Raw genomic sequence first — 15,788 nt, 5'->3', positions numbered from 1 at the left:
GACTGTAGAAATCACTTTATAACGAAATTTTGTTGTAAAGAAATTCCAGGTTATTTAAAATGTCCCTATGTAAAATTATCTGGGAGATTAGAAAAGTGTTCGTTAAAACAACATTTTTACTATAATGGTATTCGTTAAAACGGGATTCGACTGCATGCAAAATAGTGAGACAAAATTTGTGCTAAAAATCATTTATTTACTCAATCTAATGCAAGGTTTTCTCAAAATGTATATCATGGCTCATAGGTGCTGGAAATATTGATTTGTGTGCCTATTTATGTTTTAAAATAATTCTTTTATAAGTGAAAATATCTACTTAACTATTCTAGGGAGCCTCAGATCAGCCATGAATTGAACAGGTGACAGAAGTTCGAGAGCCATTGATTTAATGCAACCTGATATAAGTGAGAATGATTCAGAAGAAAATACACTCTGAACCTGTGGTTCCCAACCTTTTCTTCACCATGCCCCACCTAAGCATCGTATAATATCCCAATGCCCCCTCATCAGACACGGGGGGGGGGGGATATGGCCCATGAAAGCTTTCCCCCCCCCCCAAAAGAAAAAAGAAAAACATTTGAAATCTGAAAAAAAATCTTAAAATGCTGTTTCAATCTATTTTTGCAAATTTTAAATGCTTATGAAGGTTGGAAATTCCAAATTTCTTTGAAGAGATTTTCTGTGCTCTTCTGAAACTTCAAATTAGCGACTGTGTGCTCCACCCCAAAAACACAAGTGGAGGAAACCCCCAAAAAAAGCTATTAACCTGGTCTAAAGCATGAGTTTTCAACCTTTCAGACAGTGCGTGTCCAAAAATTTCCATGAAGCCCAATGGGCAATAAGTCATACTGGGGTATCTTGATTCTCGCAGCAGCGTCTTAACTGGTAAACTTAACAGGGTCCAAGGCTTCAAGTCAAATAGGGAGCCCAACATTATTAAAGAACATTAAATATGAATTTTCACACATTGATACTTAAATTATTTCCTCATTAAATATGACATTTAAGTTGTGAATTACTTTTCCCATTGGATACAAATTTCTTTAATTCAAAAATAATTTTTTCATTAAATATGATTTTTGATTAATTCTGAAATTATTTCCCTAACAAGTATTGTATTTATCAAATATTAATTCTCATTAATTCTGAAATTATTTTCTCATTCAATGAATTTTTATCAATTCTCAAATTGTTCCTTTATCAAATATTAATTTTCATTAATTGAATTATTTTTTATAGATGAATTTAAATATGAATTTTCATCAACCATGATTGCTGCCTTAAAAAATCATATTGCGTCCCCCATGTTGGGAATCATGGCTCTAAACAGATTTTCTTAGAATCTAATAAGCTTCCAAAATTTTAGTGAAGACTTAGGAACATAGTGAAACAGTAACAATGTAACTGAACAAAATTTTTCAATATCATTTTTAAAAAGAAGACAAAATATAGACAAAAATCTCTTACAAAACAATTTTTAATAGTGGGTGAAAAAATAAAGGAAATAAGAGAGACAATGTATTCATAGGAACTCAAAATAATGTACCTATGGCTAATTAGACTGATTATGAATGGTTGTTTCCATACATTCATATCATTTACGATTCCGACTGGTTCCACTCGAACTTTTAAAACCATTATTTTCATTTATTGTTTTGAACTTTGTTTTAACATGCACGTAACCTAAATTCAAGACTATACTTACTCTTGGACTACTGGTAGGGGGTTGGTTATCACAACCTCCAACGCTCAATAGAGATGTAGAAAATATTGAGGATGCTTGCTGCCCATCTAGGAAAAAGAAAGTGTTTCATTAATTTCCTATACAGAAGTGTCAGGTGCAGGATAGATATAGGAAAATAAGAAAGTGCATTGGTAATGTCTACATAAGTTTTGATAAATATTAAGACTCAGCCAGAAATCTGTCAACAATCGGCGATGCTCCTCAAATGCATAAGCTATTTTTCATGATACTACAGAATATTTTAATAATATAGAAGGGAGAAAAAAGATTTCAGTTCAATATTTTACTTACTTCAAAACCATCTGAAAAAATAATTATTCATGTTATTAAAACTCATAAATTAACACAAAAATAATTTTGTGCTAATAATTTCTGTAGCATCAAGTTCTATTACATATATAATAAAAAAAAACAAATTAATAATAATTAAAGTTTGATTGTTTTATTGACACCAAAACTGTTGAAAGATTTTTAAAATACCAACTGTTGTTAATGCAAACTTGAACAAACAATTATAATTTTTTTTAACAGTAGTAACACTATCTGTTACCTCTTCCACAAATAAACAGAAATACTACTGATTAGTGTTTCCACATTAATTTATTTACCTGATGGCAAATCAAGCGAAAAGCCAAGGGCATCAAAATCTGCCTGGCTGAGGGACTGATTTGATGAACTCTGGGATATTGAGGGTTGAGGCATCTGCTGCAATATTTGCTGCTGCTGTTGCTGGTGGCCCTTAATCAATTGAGAAAAACAAAAGGTCAATACATGAAGATCACACCCATCAAATTTGACAAGATTTCGAGGAATACAATCGCGTACAGTGACAAAATTTATTACTACACTATTAATTATTCACATTATTATTCATGCATAAAAGTTATATACATTTATGAAGATTCATAAAACATTACGTTAGTTGTTTTGCATACAGTAATTTCCTGCCTACAAATCTGACATACAAATTTCGCTACTTTGAGGGGAAAAAAAAAGCAATTACCCCTTTTTTCCACAGCAATAAGAAAACTTACATGCTATGTAATCAATTTTTAGTTGAGAATAGCAGATTCTCTATTGCTATTATTTGCACAGTGGGGGTTTAAACATCACATGCAAAATTTCTGGTAGTTATTTATCGCAACTGATTAAATCATAAGAAACTGGATGAAGTTTCACAGAAGAAATGTAATTCTTCTTGCATCACTACTCCATCTGCTATCATAGGCTCTTGAAACCTGAGCCAAAACTAACCATTGAAAAAAAAAAATTGATTGAGTTATGTTTATTGCATGTCAAAATGCTCTTTAAAAAGACAATAAAATTGAAAAAATTAACTAATTAATTAAGGATTAATTTCGATATCTTTTTTAGAACCATTTGAGCATTAGGTGCCCTTCTGCGTACCTTATGTTTCAACTTCAAAAAAGAATCATTAAAACCATTTAAAACAAAGGTACACATATGTGTGCCTCTGGAGCAAAGAAGTTAAGAAATGAACCAAACTATGAAAAAAGTTAGTGTTTTTTAATGTATAATCCACAGATTGCAAGGAAGAAATTACGGTAATATCGAATAATTATTAAATGATAAAAAAAAGAACTGGGTGTTTTATTTTGCAACAAAATGCTTACGAGATGTTGCTGTTGTTGCTGAGTCCTCGCACCAACCATAGCTCTTATTTCTTGTCTCACATACTCTGATGTCATCACGTTGCCACTATTTCGGTTCCTGAGAAAAGCCAATTAACCAAACTTTAAACAACTTTTTTCCTACTAATTATCTTTAAAAAAATTTCAATGGAGATTACTACCATAGCAAAATTACTTAAAACCCATTTAACAAAATTGAAAAGAAATTCAAAACTTTATATATATACTAGGGGGGCAAAGCCCCCCGACGCCTACGGCATCCCCCCCCCCCAACTCCTCCAATGGAGCTAACTACTTGTCACTTTAATTATAAAGCAAAATATTCCTCAGACACTGCGAATGCCTGCAAAATATTTCAATTGCAAAAGTCATTCAATTGCCAGTTTTCCATTCTGATTTTGATAAGCAATGCACTGCCATCATAAATACAACAGAATACTCGATGCACCGCAATACATACGTGATACACCACTATATACAATGCACCACCATATCAGCAATACAGCAAATTAAGTAGTGATTCACTATATACAGTGTATCATAACACGCAAAGCACCACTATCGGCAATAAAGCACAATACTCAATCCACCACTATATGCAGTGCACCACAATACAGCACAAAACGCAATGTACCCCATCGGCAATGCAGCAATAAGCAATGCACCACTATATGCAATGAACCAACATCAGCAATACTGCAAAATGAGTAGTGTACCATGATAAGGAATGTACCACAATACGCAATACAGCACAATACGTGATGCATCGCAATAGGCAAAATATCATAATATGTACCACAATACACCGTAAGCACTGCATTACAATAAGCAATACAACACAATATGCAATGCACCACAGTACGCAATACAGACTGCATACAGACTGCATACAGGCTGCATTCACAACCACTGGATCAAGGAATTATCCTATGTATGAAAACATTTTACAGAAAATTACTACATTTGTGGATGTTGGAATGGATGCAAAAATTTGTTTTAGATGCTATTGAAATGATTGATTCTGCGTGGAAGTCAGTCACGAGTGCCATGATTCGGAACTGCTTTCGTCATGTTAGTTTTTGTTCAGAGTCTTTGGGAAACGATAATTTATCCAAAGATTCCTCTCAAATTATGTGTGGAGAAAGCATAAATAACACAACAGGTGATTTTATACAGAATGAATTTGTGAACGCTGACTTTGACCTTGTAACTTCAGGACTTTTAGAAGACGATGATATTCTAGAATCAATCAATCAAAGAGGAAGTGCTTCATGTTTCGAAGAAATAGAATCAGAAAGTTCAGATGAAGAAATATCTACACCATCTTGCCATGATGCATTAAAAGCTGTAGATGTGATACGTCGATTCCTACGCACTCAGGAAAAAGCCAAACAATCGCGGAATAAACTGAACAGTGTAGAAGAATTTTTGCTTTCTCTGCGGAAAGAAAAACAAATATACTTGATTATTTGTCATGAGGTAAGCTTTTTTATATGTTTTGATTCCATTATGAAACAACCCAGAATTAAAATTAATGAGAGAATTAGCATTTTATTTAATGGAATTGTTTGAATGCATATAATTACGTACACAAAAATGATTGGACAAAAATTTAGAGCGAAACCCTGCTAACTCAACATGTTTGTCGATACTTTTAGGGTGTCAAGTTACACAGAGTCTACTGTATATATATATAAAACACTCATTGAAATATATTTAAACTTTTTTCCTAAACTAAGGTGAATATCAAGTGATGAAATACCTGTCTATTCCTGAATTTGGATAGACCTGTTGATCATAACCAAAAGCATCTGTATTGTACGCAGACGTTGATGATGCTGGACTGTAATTTGAAACAGGGCTGTTATAATTCCCTGGAGAGGTTTGAGGTGACAGAAGTGTTGGATCATTTCCCCCATAGCCTGCCTGCAGGGCACGAGGAGAATTGACACGGTCTGCAAAAAATTCCAAAATTGTTACCAACACAAACTTCCCAAAATATTATATGTATAATCAGATTTGAAGAAAAAATTAAATGCAGTAGAAACTCATTCTAATGACCCTCCTCATTCAGTTGAAAATAGTCGTTAAATCTGAAAAACATAGGATAGCTGATATGCAGAAACAGTTTCGTATGGGTTGTTGTAACGGAGGGTCAATATAATGCATGATCATTATAACAAGCCTCAACTGTAATTTCCTGTACTCAAAAATTTTTTAGGTATATAAATTGTCAAGATTTGGCAACACTAAACTTATACAATGCATTATATGGTTTTATATATAAATCAAAATATGTGTTCAGTAGAGATGCCAGAATTTTAAATCTTGTGTGAGCACAGGTACTTACTGGGTATGGATACAGCTCTCTGCAACCTTTGCTGTTGCGGCTGTTGCGGTGCAACTGGTGCTGGCTGCTGAGATTGTTGCTGCTGATACAGCGATACTCCAGGTGATGGTGGATGGAAAGGAGAATCAGGTGGGTTTGAGAATGGCGAATTTCTGGAACCCGGACTTGGCATGGAGCGGACAACCATCTGACGAGGTTGCTGTGACTGATTAGGAAATCTTGACTGAACCTGAGCACTAAATCCACCCTAAAAAAATTATTTAAAGATGATTAAGGAACCTGATTATTTTCAGAAGGAAGACAAAAGAATTTTTGTATACAGCAGAAACTTGATTATAAAGAAATGAATGACCGTATAAAAAAACCTCCTGCCTGCTTGTTCAATCACTTAGAGAGAATCTATGCAAACTTTTTGGCTTGCGAATCATTTATTGCTCAGAAATAATTTTGTAGGCTGTTTATGAGATAACAAAACCAAAAATAGAATAAAAAACACTGATAAAATCAATCTTAATGTACATTAAACTTCAGATTATGAATAACTGGGTTTACAAGCAAAAATTTTGACTTGATTAATGAGCAGTATATCGCAAAATGAGTTGAAAATTTAAAAGATTTAGAAGATTTTGACTTAATAAAATAGCGATGTCTTGTAATAAAAATACCGAAGTCTCCTAGATGAGGACTAAACAATGAGAGACTTCACATATTTGTATTGTCTATCAAGCATCATGTGATCACAATTTAAGCCAACAGTTCTCATTGCAGCCAAAGCAGTCTTAACAAGTTCAGGAGCCACTGCTCAAGCATTTTCACAGCTCCTTTTATTATTTTAATGGGAGACAAAATGAAAAAATATATTGCATGCATGTGTGTATTAATAAAAATCTTGAATAGTTCAGGATATAATTTCCCAAACGTTTTACACATTGTTTCCCCCCCCCCCCCCGAGTGATTCCACAGAATCATGTATTATGTTTGTAATTATTATCGCCCCTCTGATAGGTCCCATCGCCCACTTTGGAAAACACTGGTTCAGGGAGATATTGTCTGACTTGAAGCCCCAACCATTCATTAAGGTACCACTGACTAAAGGAGTGGCATTCCGTGAGCAAGTCCATGAAAAAAAAAACTTTCATCCTCTTGTTTTGCGTGTTAATGCCTAGGTGGGGTTTTCAAAGTGTTTTCCTTGTATCATTCCAAAACTGCACGAGCCTTTAGCATGAAATATGTTAAAAGACAATAATATAAAACTATAATTAACCTGTAGCTTATCTCTGAAAAGAATCTGCTCGAGAAAGAAGTTGCTTTTAATGCAACTTCGATCATCATTGATCATTGATCATTTTTGTCGCACCACGGTCATTTTCTGCACACGAGGGCTAATTAGACCGGGACCTACAATTTATTGCCGATTCCGAACGGCAGGCTTGTTTTTATACTCATCGAGAGGTTGGCGCGCTAACCCCTCGATGGGGGACTCCCTGCGGTAGCAATTTTTTGCTGCGGTCAAGTCGCCGTTTTTTGTTGTACCCCTGTGTCAGGAAAGTTTTCTGACAAGGATGAACCGGGTATCGAACTCGCGACACCTCTAAACATCCTTTGGTACTTTAGGCGAGCATCTTATCGACCGGGCTACCGCGCCCCTGCAACTTCGATACTTGACTGAATGAAATTATTCAGTTTTGTGCATATTCTTCATAGTTTTTCCATAAATTTGAATTGTGATTTTTTTTACTAATATTTTAATAACATGAGAATAATTTGTTTTACTAACACTAGATATACAATTTTTAATAGATGCAGACGTGCCAACTTTTGGAATCCAAAAATCCAGAGATTCTTCCGAAGGGGAAGGATTCCCCCGCACTCATAGACTTGATCAAAAAAAATTGTTTAAAATTTTTTTTTTAATCATTAACCGTTTAAAGGCCGAACTATGAACAAAGTCAGTTATTGTTTTGAAATTTGGAATTTGAGGTTCTTTTGCATGCCTATACATAGATCAACTTTGAAATTTGAAGAAAAAAAATTTTTTCTTCGCTTTTCATGATGTTCCATAAATGGAGCATTGGCACTTGGGGAGAGGTGAAAGCAGAAACTGGTATCGCCTATATTCTAACTATTATTTATTTCTGGAGAACAATTATCACACGAAATTTTCTATTTTTTACTACAAATTCCAATTCGCAACACATACTGGTTTTTTAACATAAAAATGATTGCAGAAAATTCAAATTTTTTTCTAATGTCCGTGGTAAAAGAAGGAAAACATATATATTTGATGGACCCGTTTGTCACATTGGTAACATTTATATATAGTTTTTTTGGCAAACCGCACACCTTCCTTTCGTTGGAGACAATATAATGGCCATCAGATGACCTGGCATCTTTTTTTCAGTTGACAACGTGGACCTGGATAAATAATCAACCCCTCCTTTGTTTGTAGAATGTCCATTGTCACTTCTCTTCGGAATTTCAAATGCAAAATATGATCCGCTTCTCGCAACTCTGAATGAACTATCCAACGTGCTGTAGTTGTCATATGTCAAATTTTTTTCCAATGGAATCTAGAGCGGAGGTTTGATCGGATTCTAGAAAGAATTTTTTTTTATCCCATGTAATAATTTTTTTTTTCAAGATTGCTCAAAACTGCTTTGCCTTTTCATGAAACTTGAGTATTGCACTTGCGTTTTGCTCCTTTTTTCTGCCCTACATCTTTTGAAGAACACCTCTCAGGAGTTTAACAGCTCATCCTCGTTTTTGCAAAATTATGTAGTATTTCACATACATCAGTTGGCACTGTTGATTGTAGACCATTTTCAACAGTATCAGCTTCATCAGGATGCTTCCATTTTCATTAGCATGTAATTGGCATATATATCTGCATCCTCTAATTCGGGGAATCTGAAAGAGTTTCTAAATATCTTACAGCTTCTTCTAATGTAAGATACCTTTTGACATGGTTACACTCAGCTGAACACAACAAGACTATCTAAAATTGTTGAACTCTGTTTGATTAGTCTGAAGTTCGCAAAAACTTACACTTCCAAGAATGCAAGAATAAAAAAGTACTCGCAAAATATAAACAATCCACCCCAGAAAGCACATTCCTCTGTGTCATATTACCCAGAATTAGTCCTTATACACATGTGAAACGATGACAACACCCTTGGGTTCGAACGGGAAAATCGAAGCAGCGCACTTCACATTAGATATCCCTACAATCTCGTTCTCTTGAAAGGCCAATGTTCCATAAATGGAACATGCATTTTTGAACGTACGTAGCTCTTTAACGTTTAACAGCACAAATAAACTAATTGATTTACTTTGATTGTTATATTAAGAGGTAAAAACACACAAAATAATTTTCAATTTACTTCGAAATTGAAATTTTGGCAAATTTTCATCGAAATGGGGGAAAAATTCCCAAAAAAATGTCAAATTCTGTCAAAAATGTTCATATCAACCTGAAGTTTCAGAATTTATTTCAAAAAATTCTTTGAACTCTTGTCTATATACGATAAAAAACCTGAAATGTTTGAATCAATTTTTATCTCATATTTTTGTAAATAAAAACTATGTTCCATTTATGGAACATTGGCCTTTAAACGGTTAATTAAGAAAAAGTACCATTCCTCCTTCCCCCCCCCCCCAAGGCAGGTTCTGCATTGCCACCTCCCTCCCGAGCACAATATAATTCCATGTCAGTCTTTCCATGCAGAATAGAGAGAGAAATCACATCTACATATACTGTTCATAAAACATGTGTTTCCTTTCGTGGATGCTATCAGTGATCGATAATCTTGGGTCTATGAATTCTTAAAAGCTTTATATATTTAGCTTTATATAGCTTAAAGTTTTATATTTTCTTTCTGAAGACACATTTAATCAGAGGAAACAATTTAAAAAACTTCAAAATACAAAGCTGCTGATGAAAAAACTGGTGTTTACCGCAAGACTGTTAATGGAATAATGATTATATAAGAATTTCGGCAACCAAGGTCATGCCCCTGATAAATAATTGCCGATAAACGCTACGTAAACAAAGTCACGTCTTTGCCAGTTTCTTAAATGTGGTTACCAAGATATTTTTTATGGTTGCTCAATGGAAATTACCACAGCTGTCCTGTATGGGTGTTTTCCCTAACGACGACGGCAGTAATTGACGTCACGACAACGTGAAAGCTTGCGTAAAATCTAATTTTCTGCCAAAATCTGGAGAGTTGGCAGGTCTTGTAGATGTAATGCACAAAATAAAATTTTTACTCAAATTTTATTGTAATTAATTTTATTTTTTTCATCCTGGTAAATTTATGAAAGATTCTGCTAAAAAAAAAATTTCAATTCGCAACATTTCTGATTGTGAAACAAAGCTTTAAAATATCTAAATCATTCACACATACCTGGGAGGACAGCTGAGCATTCAACATTGGATTCTGTTGTTGTATGTTCGCTGGGTTCTGCTGTCCTCTTTGAACCCAAGACTGGTTTGGACCAGTTTGCGATGACACATGAGGCGATTGCGGATAATTACCAGGAAATGGCTGTTGGGACATGGGTGAGAAAGGCTGTTGCCTTTGACCAGGAGATAGTTGTGAGGGACTTTGAGGCGGGCCCCCAGAGTTAGGCATCTGAGCCATAGATGCATAACGAGGAGAGAGTTGAGATTCTGGAATGCTGGCGGATCTCTGTTAACATTTCAAGAGAAAATGATTATTATATTAATCATATATGATTCTGGATTAATAAATGACATTGCGCTATCAAAACATCCCATTAGGCAAGATATCTTGTAAATGCCAGTGAGAGGATCAATGCATCAATGTGCAAATTAAAAAAAAACTAAACTCACTTGTAGAGTGACATTAGGTGCAACACTGTTATTCATGATATCGCCCATGTTTTCTGGAAAGGAACTGTTCACAGCTATCTGAGGACTTTCTGCCATGGCTTGCTGTTGTCGACTGGCAAGCTGCTGTTTCTGCCGTTGCTGGAGGAGCAGCCTCTTATGCTGAGTGTGTAAATATACCCTCTGCCTACGCTGTTCCAACAAGCTCTGCTTCATCTAAAATGAATAGGCAGAAAATTTATTGAGATAACATTAAAAAAATTCACATTGTCATGTTAGTGTAATATTTCTTGGTAACTATCAGTATTACCATGCATTGAAAATGCATTACCTGAGGGGTAAGTTCAGAAACATTCACAGAAGTGAGGTTGTACTGCGGTAATGACTGTCTTTGACTGTTTGCTTGAACCATCTGCTGAGCAGTTGGCACAATGGAAGGATGCATCCCTGGATTCCTCATCCTCTGTCCAGCAGATGATGCAGTGTATGCTGGTGGCGCTACCTGGTAATGACTGACTTGAGAAAATGAATTTGGAGCTATCTGCTGTTGCTGTTGTTGCTGCGGTGCTCCAGCCATGCCAACAGACTGCTGTTGCTGTTGAGACTGAGAGAAATGGTTTGAATTTCTAGCAGTAGCAACAGAACCAGGCATTTCATAGCTCATCAGCTGACGCTGAATGGCATTGATCGCCATCTTTTCATTCACCTCTTGAACTGTTGGTGGCCGAGGACTAGCAGCTGGTGGGGGATCAGGCACATTTTCTTCTAGAAGTTTGTACAGGGCTAAATCATCAGCCGATGTACTGTCCATGTTCATGTCTTGCTCCATGCTCCATACCTGTTTGAAAGTTATCATAAGAATAAATTACAAATTATTCAAAATAGGCACAAAAAGGCAAAATACATCCTCATAATAATAATCAAGATATCAATGACTATAGAAATGTCGATAAATATATATTTTTTTAATTTCATCAAAATATTTTGGTAAGCAAACAATATAATTGGTATAAAATATTATAGTGAACAAAAAGTTTTGGTCCCATCTCATGGGATCTTTTCTTATCAAGTCAGCAAAGTAAATCCCTTTAAATTTGATTGTAATGGACTTTGACTATATATGCATACAAATTGTGTGTTTTAATACATAAATTGATGCAATGAAACTCTTAAAAATGTTACTATAACAGAAATATCCGACATAACAATGTTATTCTTTGGTCTTAACAAATTTCCAATAGTGTTAATGTATATAGCAAAATCTTGACATAACAATATGCTGCAAAATTTTGTTTTCGTAAAGGTGTCTACATTTGTGAGCTATGCATTGCCCTCGAGTGGTTTGCTGAAATTTCCCATCAATAAGTACAGATGTCTTTAAATATTTCATTGTAAACCAAGCAACATGTACTAGAAAAACTTAAAATTTGGGTTGGCCTGCCCTCGGTCAACACATCAAACGAATGAAGTTGGCTTCAGATTTTAAAAAGTGAAGGCTGTGGTGCCGAGATAGCAACCAAAATATGTGGAGTGGGGGAGGGAAGAAGAAAAAGTCCAGTGCATTTATTTATTACCCAACGATCAAAGTGAGTAAGCATATGCAGACGTACCTAAAGGGAGATTGCTACATAGAGATGCATCATCATCCATCCCAAATTTATGCTATTGTTTTGACACATCTCTCCTAAATAAGTGCTACTAGTACTATCAGAAAATGCACCTTCAAGCATTACTTGGCCATACAAAATTATAATTATTCAGTTGATAAAATTCAGTCAAGTGTTTTGTCCTGTAACGAAGTTCACCACACCACACTTTTGTGTTGTTCAGAGAAAGTAGTAACAGTGGGAACTTCATTGACATTTTCTTGAGTCCCAGGTGGCACAAAACTACCAACGTCACCAGATTCCATCACAAGAACAATAACTAGTGAAGTGTTCTAAAATGTAATTCTTGCTTTTAAGCAAGATATAAAAAAATATTGTTGCAGCGGTTTCAAAATCTCTTAAAAAATATTATTATGGATTTGAAAAAATATCATTGTAAAGGGAGATTTGTGCTTATATCAAGTATTGTTCCGTAAAAATACTTTTCTACAGTCCCTTTAGTATCATTACATATCTTAACTTTATAAAAAAATCCTATAAGACTAAATTTTTGAGTTGAGTTATATTGGAATAGCATTAAATTTGACAGGTTTCAGTCTGTCAATTTAGAATGATGTAAAATTACTAGTTCATGTTGAAACAAGGTTCATATCAAGTGTTTTCATGTGATTACTATAAAGATGTCAATAGATACTATTTTTCTTGATTGTATGAGAAAAAAATAGAGATTACGGAAAAATAGCCATACCTGTTCCAATATTTCTGATAATAAAGGATCTGATGTCTGCATAGCAGCATTAGTTCCCATAGGATCCAGACCAAGATCAGTGAACAAGATGGTGTTAGCCGAATGAGACTGATTCCTGTTTTGTTGGAACTGATTCAAGACGTTATTATGTACACTCTGAATCTGGCCTCCTATATCAAGTCCCGGTAGCATTTTATTCAAGAAACCTTGAGTCTGGTATGATGAATTATGAGTATTCTGTGGAGCAAGAGTCACATGTCCTCTGGAATCTGCTGTCACAACATCTTGCTGAAGCGACGTCGAGAGAAGGCTACGGGTCGAACCTTGAACATAGTTATACTGACTATTACTGGTCGAGCTACCAGTACCAGTGTAAGGAGTGTGAACTAGTTTCTTCTCCAGATTTTTTGGCAGTCGTTCCTGAGGTAGCTGTGATACAATGGCATTGGCCACACTCGTCGGCACGGATGGTGCTGTTCTTGGTGTCTGAGCAAGCATGGATGCCAACATTGGATTCTGACCAGCCAGGTGAGCCTACAGAAAACAATATTTTATAGTTGATAACATATTTTAGCCTCACACGTGCAAATAAGAAATTGATAAGATGAATAGAAACGTTAATGAAAGAAGCTATCCTCCTACTTTACCAAACACCAACTCTGGCCATATCGCTATATTGCAATTTACTGCCATTAATGAGATGGGTTGGAAGTGAAGGCCCTATCTATCGGTGGACACCTCAAGCTCAGAGAAAATATCTTATATCTGTATCCTTCTTTGGGTTTGAACCTGGGATCCTGACAGCAACCTTCATGGTGGTAGGCGAGGATCTTACCACCATGCCACTCTGGCATGAAAGAAGTTATCATAAGGCACAGAGTAAATACAGTGAAAAAAAATTTCACTAAGCATATGTAGGATATCCAGATTTTAATGGGACAACACCAAGGCATTTGGACAATTATTACAAAAATACCACCAAATAACACATATTTACACACAGCAGTACAATAAATTACATTTTATTATGCTTTCTTAGGAGAACTTGGGAAAACAGCACTCTCAAAGACTATCCAAGACAATCGATTGAGACGAGCACCAGCATATATTGATGATTTATGGTCAGCAACAAAAAAATATTTGAAGCAATTGGCAAAATCCCTTTAGTGGAGATATTAACAATTTCTAATGTTTTAATTGACAGATACGGAAAAAAAAAATCCACTCGTAAACCTTCCTCTGCAGAATTTCCGCTAATATTACAATAATTTTGGTGTTTGTGATTTGCCTGCTTTTTGTAAAGAAATTACATTGAAGGGTATGACCAGCTCACATGTGCAGTTTGAAGTTGGAGAACAGCAGAAAACTGACTTCAGCCAACCACAACTATGTTGCCTGCTGGGACTAAACTTGGGCTTCCACAATGTGAAGCCATTGTGATACATTTTATCACACTGAATAACTACTAAGAGACACTTTTCAGTAAAGGGTTTAACATTTCATGAAAATGATATGATTCAATTATAAATACTATCTGTTAACTTAGTGAGGGCACTTTAAATCTTTCAATTGCGAGACAGTACCAAGACCAAGCTGTGCTTGATTTCATTCTAACGGCATTGATCAGCAACCCATTCAGGAAGCATTCAAGGATTATCATTATTTTAATCTATGAACAGAATGGTTCAAGTTAGAACATATTTCATGGAAGCTTGTCTTCTGATGCTGCGCACAGCTGGTGCTGACTCAACGAAGATTAGAATCATCTTAGGGGTCATTCAAATATTATGTCAGCATTGATGGGGGAAAGGGGGGGGGGTTATCAGATTCACTGACTCTTAATGACCGGGGGGGGGGGAGTAGGGTGGGCTTGGATGATTCTTACATTATTAACCACCCTTTATAAAAATATGAAATATTCTTAATGGCATCTTATTTGGTGCGTCAAAAACGAGGAGAAACCTTTCACTAATTTGTGGGCACCTGAACTAATATTCTCCCTAATGATAAGTCCCCTACAGAGCCACTTCAGTGATCTCTAAATGTTCCGCGGATCCTTCAAGTACTCTGGAACTGTGATACATGTCACTCAAAAGATCTCTAGATGTGCCACAGATCGCTTAAGTGTTCTGGAACTGTGTCACAGGTCACTTAAGTGATCAGTGAATGTGCCACAGGCCTACTGAAGTGATCAGTGAATGTGCCACAGGCTGCTTAAATGCCCTGGAATTGTGCCCCACAGGTCATTTAAGCAATCTGTAAATGTGCTGCTTAGTTCATTTTTACAAAATTAGGTTTAAGGGGGCAGGCCACATTTGGTCTGTGGGGCCAAGGCTTTACCATATGGCTTAAAGGGTGGGTCGCAATGAATTTCTTTAAAAAAATTGAGTTCTTAGCCCTCAAATAGTATTGAAATTAACAAAAATCGATTATGACATATAAAGATATTTTCTTTCAAAATTTAATTTTTTTTAATAATACTTTTTGCATTAAAAAGATTTTTGATCATCAGGGTTGGTGCATATGAATCTCCCCCCCCCCCCCCAACGTCTCTGATCCTCCCAATATGCACTAGGAGGTGGGGGCACAGCCGACAATATTTTGTTGACCAAAGGGGAACAGAGTCTTGTGGGGGGGGGGGGGTGAAGAAAGATCAAAAATGGCTAAAAATTTGCTGACGTAATATATGTGAATGACCCCTTAATCAGACACCAAGAAATTAAGAGTTTGTTAATTTTTAAAAATTTAGAAAGAACCACAAAAATCTGATACAGACACACACATACATATTGAAGAATTACTTCACTACAAAAACCAGAATTTAAAATATATACT

The 15,788-nt window shown here is 35.5% G+C and overlaps 1 protein-coding gene across 6 annotated transcripts in view; it reads right to left on the bottom strand.

Moving 5' to 3' along the window:
• LOC149084557 (uncharacterized) overlaps positions 1-15,788 on the bottom strand; it is a 230,906-nt gene that overhangs the window by 8,428 nt on the left and 206,690 nt on the right. For all 6 annotated transcript variants that reach the window (XM_089234984.1, XM_089234985.1, XM_089234980.1 and 3 more), the window contains 9 exons: positions 12,954-13,487; positions 10,930-11,436; positions 10,602-10,814; positions 10,153-10,437; positions 5,747-5,993; positions 5,159-5,351; positions 3,379-3,475; positions 2,353-2,482; positions 1,706-1,791 (listed from right to left, as the gene is read on the bottom strand). In XM_089234984.1, the coding sequence (XP_089091110.1) occupies positions 1,706-1,791; positions 2,353-2,482; positions 3,379-3,475; positions 5,159-5,351; positions 5,747-5,993; positions 10,153-10,437; positions 10,602-10,814; positions 10,930-11,436; positions 12,954-13,487 (2,292 nt within the window). The remainder of the gene's footprint in view (positions 1-1,705; positions 1,792-2,352; positions 2,483-3,378; positions 3,476-5,158; positions 5,352-5,746; positions 5,994-10,152; positions 10,438-10,601; positions 10,815-10,929; positions 11,437-12,953; positions 13,488-15,788) is intronic.

The sequence above is a fragment of the Pholcus phalangioides genome, unplaced genomic scaffold (assembly GCF_987345545.1).
Source record: "Pholcus phalangioides strain wild (caught in Gottingen) unplaced genomic scaffold, Ppha-v1.0 ptg000008l_1, whole genome shotgun sequence".
NCBI classification, from domain to species: Eukaryota; Metazoa; Arthropoda; class Arachnida; order Araneae; family Pholcidae; genus Pholcus; species Pholcus phalangioides.
The sequence above is the reverse complement of the archived record's forward strand: the minus strand, read 5'-3'. Positions and strand labels throughout refer to the sequence as shown.